Source organism: Chiloscyllium punctatum, chromosome 46 (assembly GCF_047496795.1).
Source record: "Chiloscyllium punctatum isolate Juve2018m chromosome 46, sChiPun1.3, whole genome shotgun sequence".
Classification (NCBI taxonomy): domain Eukaryota; kingdom Metazoa; phylum Chordata; class Chondrichthyes; order Orectolobiformes; family Hemiscylliidae; genus Chiloscyllium; species Chiloscyllium punctatum.
Window position 1 is genome coordinate 37,609,964 of NC_092784.1, and position 26,992 is coordinate 37,636,955.

Below are 26,992 nucleotides of genomic sequence, written 5' to 3' on the forward strand. Positions count from 1 at the left end.
GGAGATTGGGCTAAGGATGACGATTGGGAAGAGGATGTTGATGGGGAGAGGAGGATCCCGGAGAGCGGGACCTGTCAAGAGTGGAGGGATCGGGGTGGCCCTTTGGGAAGGGGACAGGATGAAGATTGGAGAATGGATGAAGATTTGGGAGAGGGTGAAGATTGGGGAGAGGAGAATCCTGAAGAGTGGTACCTGTGAAGAGGGGTGGAAGTGCAGCAGTGCCTTGGCAGCAGAGTCGGTTCCGGGCTGAGGCTGGGTCCCAGCTGAAGAGCAGCAGTGTGAGGAGGCGGGAACGTTCCAGCTCCAGGTTGAAGGTGTGGTCAAGGCCCAGGAAAGGGCCACGGCGGCAGCTGAGGGCAGCGGTGCGGGCCTTGCTAACCGAGTCCACCTGGATGGCACAGCAGATATCGGCTGGACCAGCCCGGGGAAGCTCCACCCCATACAGCCGCACATTGATGAGGCCAGAGAGGTGCCGTAGGCCTCGCTGCTGTTCACCCCCACCCCCTCCTCCATCGTATGGCCGGAAGACGGCTGGGTCCAGCCTTGGGCTGTCCGTACCTGGTGGCCCGGGGCCTTGGGCCTCACTCCCGGCCTGAGGCCGAGGCCTAGCCTGCAGCTCAGGGGAGTCACCGTCGCTCAGGTAACCAGGCCGGCCCAGGGTCTTGGTGCTGGCTCTCCGTGTCAGCTTGGCTCGGGGCCACAGGCTCCCTCGGGCTGAGACGCTGCTGTCCAGGTGGTAGCGGCACAGAACGTTGGAGACAGATGGTGAGATACTCGAGGCTGGGGATGAGGGAGGGGATGGAGGCCTCCCTGTGTCTCCAGCCTGGCGGCCGCCCCGTGGAGAACCCCTCAGGCTCAGTTTGCGTCTCAGCTCCGGCAGCTTCTTCATCTTGATGGAGAGGCGCCGCACCGTGCCCGGGGACTTGACCCGGTCCGACAACGAGCGCCTTGCCCCGGGCATCTTCTTGGGTGGCCCAGGGCTCGTTGTCGACGGTGACGGTGGAGACCTCCCCCAGCCAATCTCGGGCCTTTCCTCTGCTGCGTCTGTCCGGAGAACGAAGGAGATCATTTCAGAAAGACATCCTTCAGCCCATCTAACCACAAGGCCCCTCAACCCACCCTGATCCCAATACCCACCAACCCACCCTGATCCCAATACCCACCAACCCACCCTAATCCCAACACCCCCTCAACCCATCCTAATCCCAATACCCCTCAACCCACCCTAATCCCAATACCCCCTTACCCCACCCTAACCCAACACCCCCTCAACCAACCTAATCCCAACACCCCCTCACCCCACCCTAATCCCAACACCCCCTCAACCCATCCTAATCCCAATACCCCTCAACCCACCCTAATCCCAATACCCCCTTACCCCACCCTAACCCAACACCCCCTCAACCTATCCTAATCCCAACACCCCCTCACCCCACCCTAATCCCAATACCCCCTCACCCCACCCTAATCGCAACTACCCCTCAACCTACCCTCATCCCAATTCCCCTCAAACCACTCTAAACCCAACACCCCTTCAACCCACACTAATGCCAACACGCCTTCGACCCACCCTAATCCAACACCCCCCCAACCCACCCTAATCCCAATATCCCCTCACCCCAACCTAATCCCAACACGCCCTCAACCCACCAAATCCTAATACCCCCTCAACCCACCCTAATACCAATACCCCTCAACCCACCCTAATCCCAATACCCCCTCAACCCACCCTAATCCCAATATCCCCTCAACCTACCCTAATCCCAACACCCCCTCAACCCATCCTAATCCCAATACCCCTCAACCCACCCTAATCCCAATACCCCCTCACCCCACCCTAATCCCAATACCCCCTCACCCCACCCTAATCCCAACACCCCCTCAACCTATCCTAATCCCAACACCCCCTCACCCCACCCTAATCCCAATACCCCCTCAACCTACCCTCATCCCAATTCGCCTCAAACCACTCTAAACCCAACACCCTTCAACCCACACTAATGCCAACACGCATTCGACCCACCCTAATCCCAATATCCCCTCACCCCAACCTAATCCCAACACGCCCTCAACCCACCAAATCCTAATACCCCCTCAACCCACCCTAATACCAATACCCCCTCAACCCACCCTAATACCAATACCCCCTCAACCCACCCTAATCCCAACACCCCCTCAACCCACCCTAATCCCAATATCCCCTCAACCTACCCTAATCCAATACCCCCTCACCCCACCCTAATCACAACACCCCATCAACCTACCTTAATCCCAATACCCTTCAAACCACCCTAATCCCAAAACCCCCTCAACCTACCTTAATCCCAATTCACCTAAAACCACTCTAAACCCAATACCCCCTCACCCCATCCTAATCCCAACCCCTCAACACACCCTCAACCTAGCCTAAACCCAACAACCCCTCAACCCACCCTAATCCCAACACCCCCTCACCCCACCCTAATCTCAACACACCCTCAACCTACCCTAAACCCAACAACCCCTCAACCTACCCTACTCCCAACACCCCCTCAACCTACCCTCATCCCAATTCCCCTCAATCCACTCTAAACCCAACCCCCCCTCAACCAACCCTAATCCCAACACCCTTTCAACCCAATCTAATCCCAACACCCACTCAACCCACCCTAATCCTAAAACCCCCTCACCCCATCCTAATCCCAACACTCCCTCACCCCACCCTAATCCTAACAGCCCCTCACCCCACCTTAATCCCAATTCTCCTCAACCCACCCTAATTCCAACACCCCCTCAACCCACCCTAATCCCAAAACCCCCTCAACCCACCCTAATCCCAATACCCCCACAACCCACCCTAATCCCAATACCCCCACAACCCACCCTAATCCCGACACCCCCTCAACCCACCTAATCCCGACACCCCCTCAACCCACCTAATCCCGACACCCCCTCAACCCACCATAATCCTGACACACCCTGAACCCACCCTAATCCTGACACCCCCCAACCCACCCTAATCCCAACACCCCCTCAATCCACCCTAATCCCAACCAACCCTAATCCCAACACCTCCTCACCCCACAATCCCCACACCCCCTCAATGTACCCTAATCCCAACACCCCCTCAATTCACCCTCATCCCAACCTGTCCTCAACCCCCCCAACCCACCCTAATCCCAAAACTACCCAATCCACCCTAAACCCAAGTACCCTTCAACCAATCCTAATCCCATTGACCTTCCCACCTGTCTAACTCCAGCAATCCGGTACATTCTCCACCTCAAACCCCACCCACACCCTACCACAGCCCCCGAAACCTGCCAAACCCATGGGCTGTGCAAATCCAGCCTGAGCCGAGGGCCAGTATTACAAACTGGGCTATGGGACCATCCACCATGACCTCATCTACACAGAGAGGGGGAGGGAACAAACTCAAAACTGAATTCTCAACAGGAATCACCAGGCTGAATGTAGGAAGGCTGTCACCCTCTGAGGGAGACTCCAGGACATGGGGTGGGGGGGGGGGGGGGGGGAAATCTCTGAGGAATTGTTTTGGAGCTTTGGAAAAAAAAGTCAAAACAACAGCAGTTTAACAGGGAGAAGAGCAGACAAAGGAAGCACATGGTGAGGACAGTGCAGGAGAGAGAGAGAGAGAGAACCTGCACAGTTACCGCCTTTGCTGTTTGAATTTGTGTATCGTTGGACATCGGAGTGCGCCTGGGAAAATTAACAAACAGTGAAATTCACAACTAATCTTGGAGGAACTGTTGGGCGAAGTTCAGATACAGAATCAGATAAGTTAATTATTGTTTTAAGTCTGTCCAAGAGAAAGGCTGCAGTAGTGAGTATGGTGGATTCTTTCTTGATTATATGTTTTTGGAGATAAGTCTCTTGATTAAACTTAAAATATAAACCATAGCTATTAATTTCACCTGGGACAGTGTTTGTAGAGGATTAAGACGGTGTTATTTTCTGGGTCTGTAGATTGTGAAGGAGCAAAAATGGCCTTTGCAGTGATATGTACTTCTTGTCAGATGTGAGAGTTTATAGAGAGTTTAAGGGATACTGCGGATCATATCTGCCATGAATGGGGTTGGATGTGAATCTTATCAGATCGAGTGGATCGGTTGGAGAGACAGATAGAAGCGATGAGGAATTTGCAACAGCAACAGTATGTGATGGATGGCAGTTATAGGAAGGGGGGAAAATCTCAGGTACAGTCACATAGATGGGTTAACTCCAGGAAGGGTAAGAGAGGTCGGCACTAGCGCAGGAGTCTTTTGTGGACATACCCATTTCAAACAGGTATGCTATTTTGGAAAATGTACGGGGTGCTGGATTCCCAGGGGAACGTAGCATGAACAGCCAAGTTTGTGGTATTGAGACTGGCTCCAATGCAACGGGGGGTACGTCAGCTTCCAAGCGATCAATTGTGTTAGGGGATTCTGTAGTCAGAGGTACAGACAGATGTTTCTGTGGCTAGCAGAGAAAAAGCAGAATGGTGTGTTGTTTCCCTGGTGCCAGGATCAAGGATGTCTCAGAGAGGGTGCAGAATGTTCTCATGGGGGAGAGGGGCCAGCAGGAGGTCATTGTCCACATTGGAACCAACGACATTGGAAGGGAAAAGGTTGAGACTCTGAAGGGAGAGTAAAGAGAGTTAGGCAGAAATTTAAAAAGGAGGTCCTCAAGGGTAGTAATATCTGGATTACTCCCAGTGCTACGAGCTGGTGAGGGCAGGAATAGGAGGACAGAGCAGATGAATGCATGGCTGAGGAGCTGGTGTATGGGAGAAGGATTCACATTTTTGGATCATTGGAATCTCTTTTGGGGTAGAAGTGACCTGTACAAGAAGGACGGATTGCATCTAAATTGGAAGGGGACTAATATACTGGAAGGGAAATTTGCTAGAGCTGCTTGGGAGGATTTAAACTAGTAAGGTGGGGGGGGGGGGGGGGGGGGGGAGTGGGGGGGACCCAGGGAGATAGTGAGGAAAGAGATCGGTCTGAGACGGGTACAGCTGAGAACAGAAGTGAGTCAAACAGTCAGGGCAGGCAGGGACAAGGTAGGACTAATAAATTAAACTGCATTTATTTCAATGCAAGGGGCCTAACAGGGAAGGCAGATGAACTCAGGGCATGGTTAGGAACATGGGACTGGGATATCATAGCAATTACAGAAACATGACTCAGGGATGGGCAGGACTGGCAGCTTAATGTTCCAGGATACAAATACTACAGGAAGGATAGAAAGGGAGGGAAGAGAGGAGGGGGAGTGGCATGTTTGATAAGGGATAGCATTACAGCTGTGCTGAGGGAGGATATTCCCGGAAATACATCCAGGGAAGTTATTTGGATGGAACTGAGAAATAAGAAAGGGATGATAACCTTATTGGGATTATATTATAGAGCCCCTAATAGTCAGAGGGAAATTGAGAAAAAAACTTGTAAAGGAGATCTCAGTTATCTGTAAGAATAGTAGGACAGTTATGGTAGGGGATTTTAACTCTCCAAACATAGATTGGGACTGCCATAGTGTTAAGGGTTTAGATAGAGAGGAATTTATTAAGTGTGTACAAGACAGTTTTCTGATTCATGTGGATGTGGATGTTCCGACTAGAGAAGGTGCAAAACTTGATCTACTCTTGGGAAATAAGGCAGGGCAAGTGACTGAGGTGTCAGTGGGGGAACACTTTGGGGCCAGCGACCATAATTCTATTAGTTTAAAATAGTGATGGAAAAGGATAGACCAGATCTAAAAGTTGAAGTTCTAAATTGGGGGAAGGCTGATTTTGACAATATTAGGCACAAACTTTCAAAAGCTGATTGGAGGCAGATGTTCGCAGGTAAAGGGACGGCTGGAAAATGGGGAGCCTTCAGAAATGAGATAACAAGAATCCAGAGAAAGTATATTCCTGTCTGGGTGAAAGGAAAGGCTGGTAGGTATAGGGAATGCTGGATGACTAAAGAAATTGAGGGTTTGGTGAAGAAAAAGAAGGAAACATATGGAAGATACAGAAAGGATAGACTGAGTGAATCCTTAGAAGAGTATAAAGGAAGTAAGAATATACTTAAGAGGGAAATCAGGAGGGCAAAACGGGGACATGAGATAGCTTTGGCAAATAGAATTAAGGAGAATCTATAGGGTTTTTAGAAATATATTAAGGACAAAAGGGAGACAATAGGGCCCCTCAAAGATCAGCAAGGCGGCCGTTGTGTGGAGCCACAGAAAATGGGGGAGATACTAAATGAATATTTTGCATCAGTATTTACTGTGGAAAAGGATATGGAAGATATAGACTGTAGGGAAATAGATGGTGACATCTTGCAATATGTCCAGATTACAGAGAAGGAAGTGCTGGATGTCTTGAAACAGTTAAAAGTGGATAAATCCCCAGGACCTGATCAGGTGTACCCAAGAACTCTGTGGGAAGCTAGAGAAGTGATTGCTGGGCCTCTTACTGAGATATTTGTATCATCGATAGTCACAGGTGAGGTGCCAGGAGACTGGAGGTTGGCTAACGTGGTGCCACTGTTTAAGAAGGGTGGTAATGACAAGCCAGGGAACTATAGACCAGTGAGCCTGACCTCAGTGGTGGGCAAGTTGTTGGAGGGAATTCTGAGGGACAGAATGTACATGTATTTGGAAAGGCAAGGACTGATTAGGGATAGTCAACATAGCCTTGCATGTGGGAAATCATGTCTCACAAATTTGATTTTTTGAGGAAGTAACAAAGAGGATTGATGAGGGCAGAGCAGTAGATGGGATCTATATGGACTTCAGTAAGGCATTCGACTAGGTTCCCATGGGAGACTGATTAGCAAGGTTAGATCTCACAGAATACAGGGAGAACTAACCATTTGGATACAGAACTGGCTCAAAGGTAGAAGACAGAGGATGGTGGTGGTGGTGGAGGGTTGTTTTTCAGACTGGAGGCCTGTGACCAGTGGAGTGCCACAAGGATCAGTGCTGGGTCCTCTACTTTTTGTCATTCACATAAATGATTTGGATGCGAGCATAAGAGGTACAGTTAGTAAGTTTGCAGATGACACCAAAATTGGAGGTGTCGTGGACAGCGAAGAGGGTTACCTCAGATTACAACAGGATCTGGACCAGATGGGCCAATGGGCTGAGAAGTGGCAGATGGAGTTTAATTCAGATAAATACGAGGTACTGCATTTTGGGAAAGCAAATCTTAGCAGGACTTATACACTTAATGGTAAGGTCCTCGGGAGTGTTGCTGAACAAAGAGACCTTGGAGTGCAGGTTCATAGCTCTTTGAAAGTGGAGTCGCAGGTAGATAGGATAGTGGAGAAGGCGTTTGGTATGCTTTCCTTTGTTGGTCAGAGTATTGAGTACAGGAATTGGGAGGCCATGTTGCGGCTGTACAGGACATTAGTTAGGCCACTGCTGGAATATTGCGTACAATTCTGGCCTCCTTCCTATCGGAAAGATGTTGTGAAACTTGAAAGGGTTCAGAAAATATTTACAAGGATGTTGCCAGGGTTAGAGGATTTGAGCTATAGGGAGAGGCTGAACAGGCTGGGGCTGTTTTCCCTGGAGCATCGGAGGCTGAGGGGTGACCTTATAGAGGTTTACGAAATTATGATGGGCATGGATAGGGTAAATAGACAAAGTCTTTTCCCTGGGGTCGGGAGTCCAGAACTAGAGGGGTAGGTTTAGGGTGAGAGGGGAAAGATATAAAAGAGACCTAAGGGGCAACTTTTTCGCGCAGAGGGTGGTATGTGTATGGAATGAGCTGCCAGAGGATGTGGTGGAGGCTGGTACAATTGCAACATTTAAGAGGCATTTGAATGGGTATATGAATAGGAAGGGTTTTCGCAAGGTTGGTGAAGGTTTGTAGCTCAGGTTGAGGTTTAGGATGTAGGTTTGCTCGCTGAGCTGTAGGTTTGATATCCAGATGTTTCATTACCTGGCTAGGTAACATCATCAGTGGTGATCTCCAAGTGAAACGAAGCTGTTGTCTCCTGCTTTCTATTTATATCTTTCTCCTGAATGGGGTCCCTGGGGTTTGTGGTGATGTCATTTCCTGTTCGTTTTCTGAGGGGTTGAAAGATGGCATCTAGATCTATGTGTTTGTTTATGGTGTTGTGGTTGGAGTGCCAGACCTCTAGGAATTCTCTGGCATGTCTTTGCTTAGCCTGTCCCAGGATAGATGTGTTGTCCCAGTCAAAATGGTGTGTAGGTGGCCCTACACACGGATGAAAAAAACCCACCATTTTGACTGGGACAACACATCTATCCTGGGACAGGCTAAGCAAAGACATGTCAGAGAATTCCTAGAGGTCTGGCACTCCAACCACAACACCATAAACAAACACATAGATCTAGATGCCATCTTTCAACCCCTCAGAAAACCAACAGGAAATGACATCACCACAAACCCCAGGGACCCCATTCAGGAGAAAGATATAAATAGAAATCAGGAGACAACAGCTTCGCTTCACTTGGAGGTCGCCACTGATGATGTTACCTCGCCAGGTAATGAAACATTTGGATATCAAACCTACAGCTCAGTGAGCAAACTTACACCCTAAATAGGAAGGGTTTGGAGGGATATGGGCCGGGTGCTGGCAGTTGGGACTAGATTGGGTTGGGATATTTGGTCGGCATGGACGGGTTGGACCGAAGGGTCTGTTTCCATGCTGTACACCTCTATGACTTTATGACTCTAAGGGCCTGCATACAGAAGATCAGGAAGTTTTGCCCGCAGAGGGGGTAATAAGGCTGTGAAACTCTTCAGCATGTACACCTGTTGGGTTGGGTCATCAAGTACCTACAAGGCTACGCGAGATGGCTGTTTAATTAATAAAGGAATCAGGGCTTATGAGCAAAATAGCAGGAAAGTGGGGTGGGGGGAGATGGTGGTGTGGATTTAAGAATGGGGGCTGTGTAAGGAGTCAACTGAAGATAACCAGGCTGTGGGTACATAGAAGGGCATCATGAATGGGTGTTGAGGATTGGAAGGGGTGTGGGGGTATGGATGGAGGAGGGGTGAGGGGGTGAGGATTGGGAAAAGGTAAGGATTGGGGAGGGGTGTGGGGGTGAGGATTGGGGAGGGGTGTGGGGGTGAGGATTGGGTAGGCGGGTGGGGAGTGATGATTGGGGAGGGGTGTGGAGGTGAGGAGTGGGGAGTGGTGAGGGGGTATGGATTGGGGAGAGTGTGAGGGGTGAGGATTGGGAGGGGTGTGGGGGTGAGGATTGGGAGGGTGAGGGGGTGAGGATTGGGTAGGGGCGAGGATTGGGTAGGCGGGTGGGGAGTGATGATTGGGGAGGGGTGTGGAGGTGAGGAGTGGGGAGTGGTGAGGGGGTATGGATTGGGGAGAGTGTGAGGGGTGAGGATTGGGAGGGGTGTGGGGGTGAGGATTGGGAGGGTGAGGGGTGAGGATTGGGTAGGCGGGTGGGGAGTGATGATTGGGGAGGGGTGTAGGGGAGAAGGGGTGAGGATTGGGGAGGGGTGTGGGGAGTGATGATTGAGGAGGGGTGTGGGGGCGAGGATTGGGGAGGGGTGTAGGGGAGAATGGGTGAGGATTGGGGAGGGGTGTGGGGAGTGATGATTGACGAGGGGTGTGGGGGAGAGGATTGGGGAGGGGTGGGGGGTGAGGGGGTGAGGATTGGGAGGGCTGTGGGTGAGAGGTTTGGGGAGAGATGTGGGGGTGAGGATTGGGGAGGGGTGGGTGTCAGGATAGGGGAGGGGTGAGGATTGGGGAGGGGTGTAAATGAGAAGGGGTGTTGGGGTGGATTGGGGGGATGGATTGAGGAGGTGTAAGGGGGTGAGGAGTGGGGATGGATGTGGGTGAGTGGATTAGGGAGGGGTGGGGGTGAGGATTGGGGAGGGGTGAGGGGGTGAGGATTGGGAGGGGTGTGGTTGACGATTGGGGAGGGGCGTGGGGCTAAGGATTGGTGAGGGGTGTGGGGGTGAGAATTGGGGAGGGGTGACGGGGTGAGATTGGGGAGAGGTGAGGGGTGAGGATTGGGGAGGGGTGTGGGGGTGAGGATTGGTGAGGGGGTGAGGATTGGGGAGGAAGTGAGGGGTGCGGATTTGGGAGAAGTGAGGGGTGAGGATTGGGGAGGGGTGATGATTTGAGGATTGGGGAGGGGTGTGGGGGTGAGGATTGGGGAGGGGTGAGGGGGTGAGGATTGGGGAGGGGTGAGGGGGTGAGGATTGGGGAGGGGTGTGGGGGGTGAGGACTGGGAAGGGGTGTGGGGGGTGAGGATTGGGGAGGGGTGTGGAGGTGAGTGGGGAGGGTGTGGGGGTGAGATTTGGGAGGGGTGTGCGGTGAGGAGTGGGGAGAGGTGTGTGGGTGAGGATTGGGGAGGGGTGTGGGGGGGAGGATTGGGGAGGGGTGTGGAGGTGAGGAGTGGGGAGGGGTGAGGGGGTGTGGATGGGGGAAGAGTGTGGGGGAAGAGTGTGGGAGTGAGGATTGGGAGGGGTGTGGGGGTGAGGATTGGGAGGGGTGAGGGGAGTGATGATTGGGGAGGCGTGTGGGGCGCGAGGATTGGGGAGGGGTGTAGGGGAGAAGGTGTGAGGATTAGGGAGGGGTGTGGGGAGTGATGATTGAGGAGGGGTGTGGGGGCGAGGATTGGGGAGGGGTGTGGGGAGTGATGATTAGGGAGGGATGTGGGGGGCGAGGATTGGGGAGGGGAGTAGGGGAGAAGGGGAGAGGATTAGGGAGGGGTGTGGGGAGTGATGATTGAGGAGGGGTGTGGGGGCGAGGATTGGGGAGGGATTCGGGGCATGAGTATTGGGGAGGGGTGAAGGGATGAGAATTGGTGAGGGGTGGGTGTCAGGATAGGGGAGGGGTGAGGATTGGGGAAGGGTGTGGAGGTGAGGAGTGGGGAGGGGTGAGGGTGGTGAGGATTGGGAGAGGTGTGGCGGTGAGGAGTGGGGAGGAGTGAGGGGGAGGATTGGGGAGGGATGTGGAGGTGAGGATTGGGGAGGGGAGGAGGGTGAGGATTGGGAGGGGTGTGGGGGTGAGGATTGGGAGGGGTGTGGGTGTGAGGATTGGGGAGAGATGTGGGGGTGAGGATTGGGGAGGGGTGAGGGGGTGAGGTTTGGGGAGGCGGGTGGGGGGCGAGGATTGGGGAGGGGTGAGAGGTGAGGGGGTGAGGATTGGGAGGGCTGTGGGTGAGAGGTTTGGGGAGAAATGTGGGGGTGAGGATTGGGGAGGGGTGGGTGTCAGGATAGGGGAGGGGTGAGGATTGGGGAGGGGTGTGAATGAGAAGGGGTGTTGGGGTGGATTGGGGGGATGGATTGAGGAGGTGTGAGGTGGTGAGGATTGGGGAGGGATGTGGGTGAGTGGATTAGGGAGGGGTGGGGGTGAGGATTGGGGATGGGTGCGGTTGAGGATTGGGAAGGGTGTGGGGCTAAGGATTGGGGAGGGGTTTGGGGGTGAGGATTGGGGTGGGGTGAGGGGGTGAGATTGAGGAGGGGTGAGGGGTGAGGATTGGGGAGGGGAGTGGGATGAGGATTGGTGAGGGGGTGAGGATTGGGGAGGAGTGAGGGGCGAGGATTGGGGAGGGGTGGGGTGATGGTTTGAGGATTGGGGAGAGGTGTGGGGGTGAGGATTGGGGAGGGGTGGGATGGTTTGAGGATTGGAGAGGGGTGTGGGTGTGTGGATTGGGGACGGGGTGAGGGTGAGGATTGGGGAGGAGTGAGGGGGTGAGGATTGGGGTGGGGTGGAGTTGTGGATTGGGGAGGGGTGTGGTTGAGAATTGGTGAGGGGTGTGGGTGTGAGGATTGGGGAGAGGTGTGGGGGGTGAGGATTGGGGAGGGGTGTGGGGGGTGAGGATTGGGGAGGGGTGTCGGGGGTGAGGATTGGGGAGAGGTGTGGGGGGTGAGGATTGGGGAGGGGTGTGGGGGGTGAGGATTGGGGAGGGGTGTGGGGGGTGAGGATTGGGGAGGGGTGTGGGGGGTGAGGATTGGGGAGGGGTGTGGGGGGTGAGGATTGGGGAGGGGTGTGGGGGGGTGAGGATTGGGGAGGGGTGTGGGGGGGTGAGAATTGGGAGGGGTGTGGGGGTGAGGATTGGGAGGGGTGTGGGGGTGAGGATTGGGGAGGGGTGTGGGGGGTGAGGATTGGGGCGGGGTGTGGGGGGGTGAGGATTGGGGCGGGGTGTGGGGGTGAGGATTGGGAGGGGTGAGGGGAGTGATGATTGGGGAGGCGTGTGGGGCGCGAGGATTGGGGAGGGGTGTAGGGGAGAAGGTGTGAGGATTAGGGAGGGGTGTGGGGAGTGATGATTGAGGAGGGGTGTGGGGGCGAGGATTGGGGAGGGGTGTGGGGAGTGATGATTAGGGAGGGATGTGGGGGGCGAGGATTGGGGAGGGGAGTAGGGGAGAAGGGGAGAGGATTAGGGAGGGGTGTGGGGAGTGATGATTGAGGAGGGGTGTGGGGGCGAGGATTGGGGAGGGGAGTAGGGGAGAAGGGGAGAGGATTAGGGAGGGGTGTGGGGAGTGATGATTGAGGAGGGGTGTGGGGGCGAGGATTGGGGAGGGATTTGGGGCATGAGTATTGGGGAGGGGTGAAGGGATGAGAATTGGTGAGGGGTGGGTGTCAGGATAGGGGAGGGGTGAGGATTGGGGAAGGGTGTGGAGGTGAGGAGTGGGGAGGGGTGAGGGTGGTGAGGATTGGGAGAGGTGTGGCGGTGAGGAGTGGGGAGGAGTGAGGGGGAGGATTGGGGAGGGATGTGGAGGTGAGGATTGGGGAGGGGAGGAGGGTGAGGATTGGGAGGGGTGTGGGGATGAGGATTGGGAGGGGTGTGGGTGTGAGGATTGGGGAGAGATGTGGGGGTGAGGATTGGGGAGGGGTGAGGGGGTGAGGTTTGGGGAGGCGGGTGGGGGGCGAGGATTGGGGAGGGGTGAGAGGTGAGGGGGTGAGGATTGGGAGGGCTGTGGGTGAGAGGTTTGGGGAGAGATGTGGGGGTGAGGATTGGGGAGGGGTGGGTGTCAGGATAGGGGAGGGGTGAGGATTGGGGAGGGGTGTGAATGAGAAGGGGTGTTGGGGTGGATTGGGGGGATGGATTGAGGAGGTGTGAGGTGGTGAGGATTGGGGAGGGATGTGGGTGAGTGGATTAGGGAGGGGTGGGGGTGAGGATTGGGGATGGGTGCGGTTGAGGATTGGGAAGGGTGTGGGGCTAAGGATTGGGGAGGGGTTTGGGGGTGAGGATTGGGGTGGGGTGAGGGGGTGAGATTGAGGAGGGGTGAGGGGTGAGGATTGGGGAGGGGAGTGGGATGAGGATTGGTGAGGGGGTGAGGATTGGGGAGGAGTGAGGGGCGAGGATTGGGGAGGGGTGGGGTGATGGTTTGAGGATTGGGGAGAGGTGTGGGGGTGAGGATTGGGGAGGAGTGGGGGTGAGAGGATTGGGGAGGGGTGGGATGGTTTGAGGATTGGGGAGGGGTGTGGGTGTGTGGATTGGGGACGGGGTGAGGGTGAGGATTGGGGAGGAGTGAGGGGGTGAGGATTGGGGTGGGGTGGGGTTGTGGATTGGGGAGGGGTGTGGTTGAGAATTGGTGAGGGGTGTGGGTGTGAGGATTGGGGAGAGGTGTGGGGGGTGAGGATTGGGGAGGGGTGTGGGGGGTGAGGATTGGGGAGGGGTGTCGGGGGTGAGGATTGGGGAGAGGTGTGGGGGGTGAGGATTGGGGAGGGGTATGGGGGGTGAGGATTGGGGAGGGGTGTGGGGGGTGAGGATTGGGGAGGGGTGTGGGGGGTGAGGATTGGGGAGAGGTGTGGGGGGTGAGGATTGGGGAGGGGTGTGGGGGGGTGAGGATTGGGGAGGGGTGTGGGTGTGAGGATTGGGGAGAGGTGTGGGGGGTGAGGATTGGGGAGGGGTGTGGGGGGTGAGGATTGGGGAGGGGTGTGGGGGGTGAGGATTGGGGAGGGGTGTGGGGGGTGAGGATTGGGGAGGGGTGTGGGGGGGTGAGGATTGGGGAGGGGTGCGGTTGAGGATTGGGGAGGAGTGACGGGGTGAGGATTGGGGAGGGGTGTGAATTGAGAGGGTGTGTTGGGATGGATTGGGGGGATGGATTGAGGAGGTGTGAAGGGGTGAGGAGTGGGGAGGGATGTGGGTGAGTGGATTAGGGAGGGGTGGGGGTGAGGATTGGGGAGGGGTGTGGGGCTAAGGATTGGGGAGGGGTGTGGGGGTGAGGATTGGGTAGGGGTGAGGGGGTGAGATTGGGGACGGGTGAGGGGTGAGGATTGGGGAGGACTGAGGGGTGCGGATTTGGGAGGAGTGAGGGGTGAGGATTGGGGAGGGGTGTGGGGGTGAGGATTGGGGAGGGGTGTGAGGGTGGAGAAACGTCTTCACCCAGAGAGTGGTGGCTGTGTGGAATGCTCTGCCCCAGAGGGCAGTGGAGGCCCAGTCTCTGGATTCATTTAAGAAAGAGTTGGATAGAGCTCTCAAGGATTGTGGAATCAAGGGTTATGGAGATAAGGCAGGAACAGGATACTGATTAAGGATGATCAGCCATGATCATATTGAATGGTGGTGCAGGCTCGAAGGGCAGAATGGCCTACTCCTGCACCTATTGTCTATTGTCTACAGTGTGGAAACAGGCCCTTCAGCCGAACAAGTCCACACCAACCCTCTGAAGAGTAACCCACCCAGACCCATTTCCCTCCAACTAATGCGCCTAACACTATGGGCAATATAGCATGGCCAATTCACCTGTACATCTTTGGACTGTGGGGTGAACCCGGAGCACCCAGAGGAAACCCACGGAGACACGGGGGGAATGTGCAAACTCCACACAGACAGTTACCCAAGGCTGGAATCGAACCCGGGTCCCTGGTGCTAACCACTGAGTCACTGTGCCGCCCAGTTCGTAAAATCATGAGGGGCATGGATAGAGTAAATAGACAAAGTCTTTTTCCTGGTTTGGGGGACGGGGGGTTGGAATTCAGAACTGGAAGGCATAGGATTAAGATGAGGGGGAAAGATTTAAAAGGGATCCAAGGGGCCAATTTTTTACACACAGAAGGATGGTGCACATATGGAACAAGCTGCCAGAGGAAATGGTAGATGTAAGTAGAGTTACAACATGTTGAAACAGACCCCGTCTACAGACCTCTACAGTATAACCCCTGCCACAACAGGCAGAAGTGTATAAACTTGGGGCAAATCACAACGACAGCCCTTAACCCAGAGGCTCCACAGCACACAGCACTGAAGATGTCAACCAGGAGGGAGACAAAACATTTGCAAGAAAATCACAAAGCTCAACAAACTGACCAACAACTTCACAATTCCAACATTTAAAAGACACCTGAACAGGTACAGGGGAAGGATTGGTTTCGAGAGATGTGGGCCAAATGTTGGATATGGGATTGATTCACTTTCAGAAACATTTAGTCAGCGTGGATGAGTTGGAATGAACGGTCTATTTCTGTGCTCTATGACTCTATTCTAATGTACTTTAGGGAAGGAAATTTTGCAGGCGTTGGCCTACACGTGACTCCAGACCCAGCGCAATGACCCTCTAAGACAGCCTCTCAGTCCAGCTGCTACTGAGGTAAACACTGTGGGTGAACCCACAGCCCATAGAGCACGGTGGCTCAAAAGGCCAATTCTCAACCACTGCCTCAGGGGATGGACGGCAAAGGTCAGAGCCATTCACGTCCTGTCAATGCACAGGGAGAACAAAGGCAGTGACCCAGGGGGAAGGAAAGCTGCTGCTCATCTCCCTTACATGGACAGACCTTGATGTGGTGCCAGTCCCCTCCTCAAACATGGCAGCCTCTTGCTGATCGGTAAGTAGCCCCTCACACAGGAGAGGAACAGTGCGAGAGCAGGTTCCTCAGGACACTAAACACCAGGGAGCTGATCACTCACTGGGATTGTCACTAGACTATTAATCCAGAGACCCAGGTAACGTAAATTTCGGGAATTAAGAGTCTAATGATGGCCATGAATTTTCATAGTGCCAGGGACCTGGGTTCAATTCCAGCCTAGGGCAGCTGTCTGTGTGGAGTTTGCACATTCTCCCCATGTCTGCGTGGGTTTCCTCTGGGAGCTCTGGTTTCCTCCCACAGTCCAAAGGTGTGCACATTAGGTGGGTTAGGCATGGGAACATACTCACAGTGTAAGGGATGTGCAGGTCAGGGTGGGTTAGACATGGGAACATGCTCACAGTGTAAGGGATGTGCAGGTCAGGGTGGGTTAGACATGGGAACATACTCACAGAGTCAGGGATGTGCAGGTCAGGGTGGGTTAGACATGGGAACTTACCCACAGAGTCAGGGATGTGCAGGTCAGGGTGGGTTAGACATGGGAACATACTCACAGAGTCAGGGATGTGCTGGTCAGGGTGGGTTAGACATGGGAACTTACCCACGGTGTCAGGGATGTGCAGGTCAGGGTGGGTTAGACATGGGAACATACTCACAGAGTCAGGGATGTGCAGGTCAGGGTGGGTTAGACATGGGAACATGCTCACAGTGTCAGGGATGTGCAGGTCAGGGTGGGTTAGACATGGGAACATGCTCACAGTGTCAGGGATGTGCAGGTCAGGGTGGGTTAGACATGGGAACATGCTCACAGTGTCAGGGATGTGCAGGTCAGGGTGGGTTAGACATGGGAACATGCTCACAGTGTCAGGGATGTATAGGCCTGTATCCGTATGGGTGGGTTAACCCTGGGAAATGCAGCGTTACAGGGCTAGGCCAGGTTGATGGGTCTGGCTGGTGGGATGTCCTTCGGAGGGTCAGTGGGGTAAATGTCCTGCTTCCAGACTGTCGAGATTCTCTGAACTATTGGAAAAACCCATCCATTTCACTAATGTCGTTTAGGGAAGGAAGCTGGCCTACATGTGACTCCAGACACACAGCAATCCGGGTGCCTCTTCTCCCCCCTCCGGACAGTTAGAGATGGGTAATAAATGCTAGCCTGGCCCACGTCCTACGGATTATTAACCTCGCACAGCATTCCCAACAGTGCCCGCTGTTTATCGGTGGATGTGAAGGGATGCTGTCATTGTCGACACTGGCCCCAGATCCAGTTGTGGAGAGGGCCTGGGTTATTGGGGAACAAGTGCATCGGAGTTGTTTCTCACCTGTGGGTTTCTGTGCACTGCTCCCTGTCTGACCCCCGCTCCACGATACACAAGCGACTGGCACTGAGGGACGGTGGGTGGGTGGAGGCGATGACCCGGTAGCACACCTCGCTACCCGCTGCTCCTGCACTATGTCAGTGCCAGCCGACACAGCATCAACACCACCATGCTGCCCCACCCTGTCACTGGAAGGGGGCCCAGCGCCTGTTGGGGAGGGCACCTCCACGTACCACTGTGCCCGGCTGGTCTTCCGTCTCTGGGGTGGCCGAGCCAGGTGGCCTTCCTCTGGGATGGGGTTGTACCAGATCGCGCTCTCCTCCATGGTGCCCCGAGTCCTTGAGGTTGCAGCAGCGCCCGGAGTCTGGGAGGACCAGGATGCCAGGCTGACTGGGCATGTGGCAGAACCACCATAGTCCACATGGCTACTAGCAAGGCTCTGAGATCCACTGGAGGATGGGAGGCACCCAATGAACCTCTCACTGGCTGGGTCCACTGGGTCCACTCTGTTGGGTTGTATCTCACTGGCCTCTGACCTGGGATCCTGGGTAGCCTCTGGACACACAGCCACTGGTATCCTTTCTGTAACATCGGACTCTGGATGAAAACAAAATAAAATAGCAGCTCTGAAGCAACCCGGTGACTGGACTTAACTAACAATCAGGAGCAGAAAACAGCAACACTGAGGACAGAACTAAAATACACAAACCTATTGGCTCAGGGTCTGAACTTTGCAATAAAGCTTCCCCCCACCTCCCAAGTCCTTTAAACTGCAAGTAAAGCTCTCTCGACACTGTCCCAATCAAACAGTCCCAGGACATGGACAGCATGGGGTTAGATACAGAGGAAAGCTGCATCTACCCTCCTAAACCGAAATGAAGCACCTCTCTACAGCAAGTAAAGCTCCCTCTACTCTCTTAAACAGCCAGTAAAGCCCCCTCTACCTACTTAGACAGAAAGAGAAGCTTTCTGTACATTTTCTCCGTCAAACACTCCGTCTGTGTGTGTGTGTCTGTGAGTATGTGTGTGTGTATATGTGTATGTGTGTCTCTGTGTGTGTGTGCATGTGTGTGTGTGTGTCTGTGTGTGTATGTGTGTGTGTATCTGTGTGTGTGTACGTGTGTGTGTCTGTGTGTGTGTACGTGTGTGTGTCTGTGTGTGTGTCTGCGTGTGTCTGTATGTTGTGTGTGTGTCTGTGTGTGTGTGTATGTGTCTGTGTGTGTCTGTATATGTGTGTGTGCCTGTGTGTCTCTGTGTGTGTGTGTGTGTATGTGTGTGTGTTTGTGCGTGTGTGTGTGTATATGTGTGTGTGTGTCTGTGTGTGTGTATATGTATGTGCGTGTGTATGTGTGTGTATATGTGTGTGTGTGTCTGTGTGTCTGTATGTGTGTGTGTGTGTGTGTGGAGAGTGAGAGAGATATCAAGGGGATTCAGGTTGTGAGGGGGATAGGGAGATGGATAGCAGCCAAATGAGGAAGGTGTGTGGAAATCTGCGGAATTCCACAGAATAGCGTTCCTGATGGATCAGTAGCTGAACTGCTGTCAAATCCTGAAACATCAGCACTCGGGAGGGAGGTGAGTTTGTTAATCCTGCCACAGTGTTTTACCCCACTTGATCCTAATCTAAATCCACTCTCAGGTGGGCTGTCTGCACCCTTTAACATGCCTTTACACTATCGCCTGCCTTTTATAATATCTGGGGTGTTACCAGACAAACCCCAATCCTCCTCGATACTCACCCCCCTGTCCCCTGTCTCCCCCAAGTCTATCATCTATTCCTTCAGCACCAATTGGAAGGTAAGTTCTCACCGATCAAACAACCCAAGGGCTCAGACCATTCTGTTACCTTGAGGATTAACAAGGTGCACAATGAGAATACCCCCGTGAAAGGGTGTGTTCATGGACAAGAAGTCCACTCCAAGTGATTGGGGAGAAGCCAAGGCCGAATGATCGAGAGGTTTTACCGAAGGAGTTCAGCAGAAGGTGGGCTACAGGAAATGGCCGGAGGAACAGTCACGAAGGGGGCAGAGGTCAAATGAAGACACACATTCCTGACAACCACCAGGTCTCCGAAGCACATTACAGCTGATGCCGTCAATGTCGAAATGCAGCAGCCAACTTGCGCATAGCAAGATTCCGCAAGCTTGGTTTGGTGGGGGGAGGGGGTGTCGCTGCCTTGATCCTCTGTGGGCCGCGGGATCTTTCTGTGCAGCCTAGATGGACAGACGCTTTCATGTCTCATCTGAGATACGGGACTCTCTGAGAATACAGAACCCTTCAGCATCCCAAGGGAGGCACAGCCTTCGACCCTGGAGTGGGGCATCAAACCCACCACATTCAGGCCTGGAGTGGGGCATCAAACCCACCACCTTCGGGCCTGGAATGGGGCATCAAACCCACCCCCTTGAACCCTGGAGTGGGGCATTAAACCCACCCCCTTCGACCCTGGAGTGGGGCATCAAACCCACCACCTTCGACCCTGGAGTGGGGCATTAAACCCACCACCTTCAGGCCTGGAGTGGGGCATCAAACCCACCCCCTTGAACCCTGGAATGGGGCATCAAACCCACCGCCTTCAACCCTGGAGTGGGGCATCAAACCCACCGCCTTCAACCCTGGAGTGGGGCATCAAACCCACCACCTTCAGGCCTGGAGTGGGGCATCAAACCCACCACCTTCGGGCCTGGAGTGGGGCATCAAACCCACCCCCTTCGGGCCTGGAGTGGGGCATCAAACCCACCCCCTTCGAGCCTGGAGTGGGGCATCAAACCCACCACCTTCGGGCCTGGTGTGGGGCATCGAACCCACCCCCTTCAGCCTGGAGTGGGGCATCAAACCCACCCCCTTCGAGCCTGGAGTGGGGCATCAAACCCACCCCCTTCGAGCCTGGAGTGGGGCATCAAACCCACCCCCTTCGAGCCTGGAGTGGGGCATCAAACCCACCCCTTTCAGGCCTGGAGTGGGGCATCAAACCCACCCCCTTCAGGCCTGGAGTGGGGCATCAAACCCACCTCCTTCAGGCCTGGAGTGGAGCATCAAACCCACCCCCTTCGACCCTGGAGTGGGGCATCAAACCCACCCCCTTCGAGCCTGGAGTGGGGCATCAAACCCACCCCCTTCAGGCCTGGAGTGGGGCATCAAACCCACCACTTTGTGTGTCAGAGGTGGGAGTGCTATTGACTGAGCCACTGAATCTGAAAAGGTGCAACAACTTGGACAAGACCCTGCCGTTCACTGTACACTTGGGGGGGGGGGGGGGGGGGGGGGGGGGGGGGGGGGTGAAGGAGGAGGGGGAGGGGGAAGGGGATGCTATAGATACCTCCTCCTGTCATTCCCAACCCTTGCTCCTCAACTTCCCATGAACCAAAAACAACAGACAAAGTGAGGCCACACACTGGGCAGGTTTAACTAAACACTGGATTGTGTACTCGGGAAACCTCTGCTAAACCCGACAGCCAGAACACAGACGTTAAGAGACAGCAGGTGTGAACGGTGCAAAGCTGTGTACAAGGGATAAAGCTGACAATGAGTGACTTGTTCCCTCTGATTTGTTGAAGAATCTGAGCAAGGGTCACTGGACCTGAAACCTTAACTCTGATTTTTCTCCACAGATGCTCCCAGACGTGCTGAGCTTTTCCAGCAGAGTTTCTGGTTTTGTTTCGGATTTCCAGCATCTGCAGTCTGTTTCATTTGTTTTCCTGTCTGGTGAGAGGACCAGGGCTTGTAAACTGGCCAAGCAAACTGCGATGTCTCAAGCCACGCAGAACGAGAGAGCCGTGAGCCCAGCTTGGAGCCCCACTCCTCACTGGGAGGTCAAACCTGGAAAACATCTGAGTTACGACAGAATTCCTCTGCAAAGGTTTGGTCGAAATAAAAGCAGCCCAGCACCAAGATAAACACAAGAGGCTGTATCCTGTTACACCGCACTGGGGTAGCGTGCTGCAAATCAAACCCGCTATTCCCTGAGTCGACACAGAAGTTAAAGATTTTAAAACAAGTCCACGCAAATCTTCAAGTTGCCTGACTATCAGACCCAGGTTAACAGAAAGAACAGACCCGGTTTCTGTATGAAGTAATTATTCTTTATTGAAAATGATTGGACTTTAGCTACAGGTAAACAGTCATACACCGTTCACATGAAACAGGACCAAATAAAACTCTTATTGGCAACATCATCTCAACACTCTGACGTGTCTGAATCTGGAAGTTTTCATTGCCACTTCACAGGGCTCGAAACACACTGAGAGGAACGATGCTGTTTTGATTTGGGTCCGTTTAGATTCCCCGGAGGAGGGCAGAGTGCAGGGATGGAAGGAGGGAGTGAAGAGGAGAGGTGTGGGGAGAGAAAGGAAGGGGGCAGCAGATACAAATGCACCAGTGTTCCACGTGCAGGAAGTTCAGGAAAGGCTCAGGGGCACGGAGTCTGATGCTAGCTATAAAATCACTCGGTTAATTCCAGCCTTTCCAGGGACAGATGAACCACATTCGAACACTTCACCCATTCCAAACCAGGCCCGGAATCTGCAGCTATACAAGCTGCCAAACCTCGAGCAGATGGAGCAGGAATTCTCAACCACACCAAGGCTTCAAACAGGGTTGTGTTCAGCTTGGGAAGAGAAATTCCAAGAAGGAGGCAGGATAACTGCCAGCTTTCTTTTACAAAATAATAGACGCTTTCTTGCAGTGTCAAATCCCTTGTGGATGAAAGGTGGGTGGTGGGAACTAACGTTATGTTGGGGAGTTCGAATATATTAAAGTGAATCAGTAAAAGCATAACATTGGAGGGAGAAATGGGTCAGATACTCAGGGTGGTCAGGAGAGAGGAGGAGGAGAGGATGCGCAGTGTGCCACAATCAGGCAGCATCGTTCCCATGGAACATTCACTCTGCAACTCCAGAATCCAGTGTGCAGGACTGATCGAGACTAACATTACACCCCACCCTGTAACAGTGTGCAGGACAGATCGACACCAACATTACACCCCACCCTGTAACAGCGTGCAGGACAGAACGACACCAACATTACATACCAACCTGTAACAGTGCACAGGACAGATCGACACCAACATTACACACCTCCCTATAACAGTGTGCAGGACAGATCGACACCATTACACACCACCCAGTAACAGTGCACAGGACAGATCGACATCAACATTACACACCACCCTGGAATAGGGTGCAGAACAGATCAACACCAACATTACACTCGACCAAGTTACAGTTTGCAGGACAGATCGACAACAACATTACACCCCACACTGTAACAGCGTGCAGGACAGATTGACACCAAAATTACAACGCACCTTGTAACATCGTGCAGGACAGATCAACACCAACATTACACACCACCCTGAAACAGCGTGCAGGACAGATCGACACCAACATTACACCCCACCCTGGAGCAGCTTGCAGGACAGATCGACACCAACATTACACACCACCCTGTAACAGCGTGCAGGACAGATCGACACCAACGTTACACACCACCCTGGAGCAGCTTGCAGGACAGATCGACACCAACATTACACACCACCCTGTAACAGCGTGCAGACAGATCGACACCAACATTACAACCCACCCTGCAACATCGTGCAGGACAGAATGACACCAACATTACAACCCACCCTGCAACATCGTGCAGGACAGATCAACACCAACATTACACCCCACCCTGTAACAGCATGCAGGACAGATCTACATGAACATTACACACCACGCTGTAACAATGCACAGGACAGATCGACACCAACATTATACACCACCTTATAACAGTGTGCAGGACAGATCAACACCAACATTACACCCCACCCTGTAACAGTGTGCAGGACATACCAACACCAACATTACACCCCACCCTGTAATAGCGTGCAGGATAGATCGAAATCAACATTACACCCGACCCTGTAACAGTGGGCAGGACAGATCGACACCAACATTACCCACCACACTGTAACAGCATGCAGGACAGATCGATACCACCCTGTAACAGTGTGCAGAACAGGTCGACACCACCATTACACACCACCCTGTAACAGTGTGCAGGACAGATCGACACCAACATTACATCGCACCATGTAACAGCGTACAGGAGAGCTCGACACCACCCTGTAAGAATGTGCAGGACAGATCGACACCAACATTACACCCCACCCGGTAACAGTGTGCAGGACAGATCGACACCACCCTGTAACAGTGTGCAGGACAGATCGACACCAACATTACACCCCACCCTGTAATAGCGTGCAGGATAGATCGACACCACAATTACACACCACCCTATAACAGTGTGCAGAACAGATCGACACCAACATTACACCCCACCCTGTAACAGCGTACAGGAGAGATCGACACCACCCTGTAAGAATGTGCAAGTCAGATCGACACCAACATTACACACCACCCTGTAATAGCGTGCAGAATAGATCGACACTAACATTACACTCGACCCTGTTACAGTGTGCAGGACAGATCGACACCAACATTACCCACCACACTGTAACAGCATGCAGGACAGATCGACACCACCCTGTAACAGTGTGCAGAACAGGTCGACACCACCATTACACCCCACCCTGTAACAGGGTACAGGAGAGATTGACACCACCCTGTAAGAATGTGCAGGACAGATCGACACTAACATTACACCCCACCCTGTAACATTGTGCAGGACAGATCGACACCACCCTGTAACAGTGTGCAGTACAGATCAATACCAACATTACACACCACCCTGTAACAGTGTGCAGAACAGGTCAACACCACAATTACACACCACGCTGTAATAATGTGCAGGACAGATTGACACCAACATTACACCCCACCCTGTAACAGCATGCAGGACAGATCTACACCAACATTACACCCCATCCTGTAACAGTGTGCAGGACAGATCGACACCACCCTGTAACAGTGTGCAGGACAGATCGACACCAACATTACACCCCACCCTGTAATAGCGTGCAGGATAGATCGACACCACCCTGTAACAGTGTGCAGGACAGATCGACACCAACATTACACACCACCCTGTAACAGTGTGCAGAACAGGTTGACACCACCATTACACACCATCCTGTAACAGTGTGCAGGACAGAGCGACACCAACATTACACCCCACCCTGTAACAGCGTACAGAAGAGATTGACACCACCCTGTAAGAATGTGCAGGACAGATCGACACTAACATTACACCCCACCCTGTAACATTGTGCAGGACAGATCGACACCACCCTATACCAGTGTGCAGGACAGATCGACACCAATATTACACCCCACCCTGTAACAGCATGCAGGACAGATCGACACCTCCCTGTAACAGTGTGCAGGACAGATTGACACCAACATTACACACCACCCTGTAACAGTATGCAGAACAGGTCGACACCACAATTACACACCACACTGTAACAGTATGCAGGACAGATCGACACCAACATTACACCCCACACTGTAACAGCATGCAGGACAGATCTACACCAACATTACACACCACGCTGTAACAATGCACAGCACAGATCGACACCAACAGTATACCCCACCCTGTAACAGTGCGCAAGACAGATTGACACCAACATAACACCCCACACTGTAACAATGTGCAGGACAGATCGACACCAACATTACACACCAACCTGTAACAGTGTACAGGAGAGATCGACACCACCCTGTAAGAATGTGCAGGACAGATCGACACCACAATTACACACCACGCTGTAACAGTGTGCAGGACAGATCGACACCAACAGTATACCCCACCCTGTAACAGTGCGTGAGACAGACTGACACCAACATAACACCCCACACTATAACAATGTGCAGGACAGATCAACACCAACATTACACCACATCCTCTAACAGTGCAGAACAGATCGACACCACCATTACACACCACCCTGTAACAGCATAAAGGAGAGGTCGACACCAACATTACACCCGACCAAGTTACAGTTTGCAGGACAGATCGACATCAACATTATACCCCACACTGTAACAGCGTGCAGGAGAGATCAACACCAACATTACACCCCAATCTAAAAGAGTGTGCAGGACAGATCGACACCAATATTACAACCCACCCTGTAACATCGTGCAGGACAGAGCGACACCAACATTACACCCCACCCAGTAACCGTGCGCAGGACAGATCGACACCAACATTACATCCCACTATGTAAGAATGCGCAGGATAGATCGACACCAACATTACACCCCACCCTGTAACAGTGTGCAGGACAAATCGACACCAACATTACACACCACCCTGGAACAGCGTGCAGGACAGATCGACACCAACATTACACCCCACCCTGCAACAGCGTGCAGGACAAATCGACACCAACATTACACACCACCCTGTAACAGCGTGCAGGACAGGTCGACACCACCATTACACCCCACTCTGGAACAGCTTGCAGGATAGATCGACAGCAACATTACACCCCACCCTGTAACAGTGTGCAGGATCGATCAACACCAACATCACACACCACCCTGTAATAACGTGCAGGACAGATTGACACCAACATTACACACCACCCTGTAACAGTGTGCAGGACAGATCATCACCAACATTACACACCATCCTGTAACAGTGTGCAGGACAGATCGTCACCAACATTACACCCCACACTGTAACAGCATGCAGGACAGATCGACACCAACATTACACACCACGCTATAACAATGCACAGGACAGATCGACACCAACATAATACACCACCCTGTAACAGTGTGCAGGACAGATCAACACCAACATTACACCCCACCCTGTAACAGTGTGCAGGACATACCAACACCAACATTACACCCCACCCTGTAATAGCGTGCAGGATAGATCGACACCAACATTACACCCGACCCTGTTACAGTGGGCAGGACAGATCGACACCAACATTACACACCACCCTGTAACAGTGTGCAGGACAGATCGACACCAACATTACACACCACCCTGTAATTGCCTGTAGGATAGATCGACACCAACATTACAACCGACCCTGTTACAGTGTGCAGGACAGATCGACACCAACATTACCCACCACACTGTAACAGCATGCAGGACAGATCGACACCACCCTGTAACAGTGTGCAGAACAGGTCGACACCACCATTACACACCACCCTGTAACAGTGTGCAGGACAGATCGACACCAACATTAAACCCCAACCTGTAACAACTTGCAGGACAGATCAACACCAACATTACACACCACCCTGGAACAGCGTGCAGGACAGGTCGACACCAACATTACACACCACCCTGGAACAGCGTGCAGGACAGGTCGACACCAACATTACACACCACCCTGTAAAAGTGTGCAGGACAGATCGACACCAACATTACACCCCAACCTGTAACAGTGTGCAGGACAGATGATCACCAACGTTACACACCATCCTGAAACATTGTGCAAGACAGATTGACACCAACATTACGCCCGACCCTGAAATAATGTGCAGGACAGATCGACACCAACATTACACCCCAACCTGTAACAGTGTGCAGGACAGATCGACACCAACATTACACACCAACCTGTAACAGCGCACAGGCCGGATCAACACCAACGTTACACATTGTGCAAGACAGATTGACACCAACATTACACCCCACCCTGGAACAGCGTGCAGGACAGTTCGACACCAACATTATACACCACCCTGAAACAATTTGCAGGACAGATCAACACTAACATTACTCACCACGCTGTAACAGTGTGCAGGAGAGATCGACGCCAACATTACACACCACCCTGTAACAGTGTGCAGGACAGATCTAAACCAACATTACACCCCACCCTGAATCAATTTGCAGGACAGATCAACACCAACATTACACCCCACACTGTAACAGCATGCAGGACAGATCTACACCAACATTACACACCACGCTGTAACAATGCACAGGACAGATCGACACCAACAGTATACCCCACCCTGTAACAGTGCG

General features: G+C 53.2%; 1 protein-coding gene across 1 annotated transcript in view; it reads right to left on the minus strand.

The window, feature by feature from the left end:
- LOC140468080 (uncharacterized) overlaps positions 1-26,992 on the minus strand; it is a 97,309-nt gene that overhangs the window by 42,958 nt on the left and 27,359 nt on the right. Inside the window, exons 2-3 of the mRNA XM_072564264.1 lie at positions 17,045-17,638; positions 193-1,044 (exon numbers count right to left, since the gene is read on the minus strand). Of these exons, the coding sequence (XP_072420365.1) occupies positions 193-1,044; positions 17,045-17,638 (1,446 nt within the window). The remainder of the gene's footprint in view (positions 1-192; positions 1,045-17,044; positions 17,639-26,992) is intronic.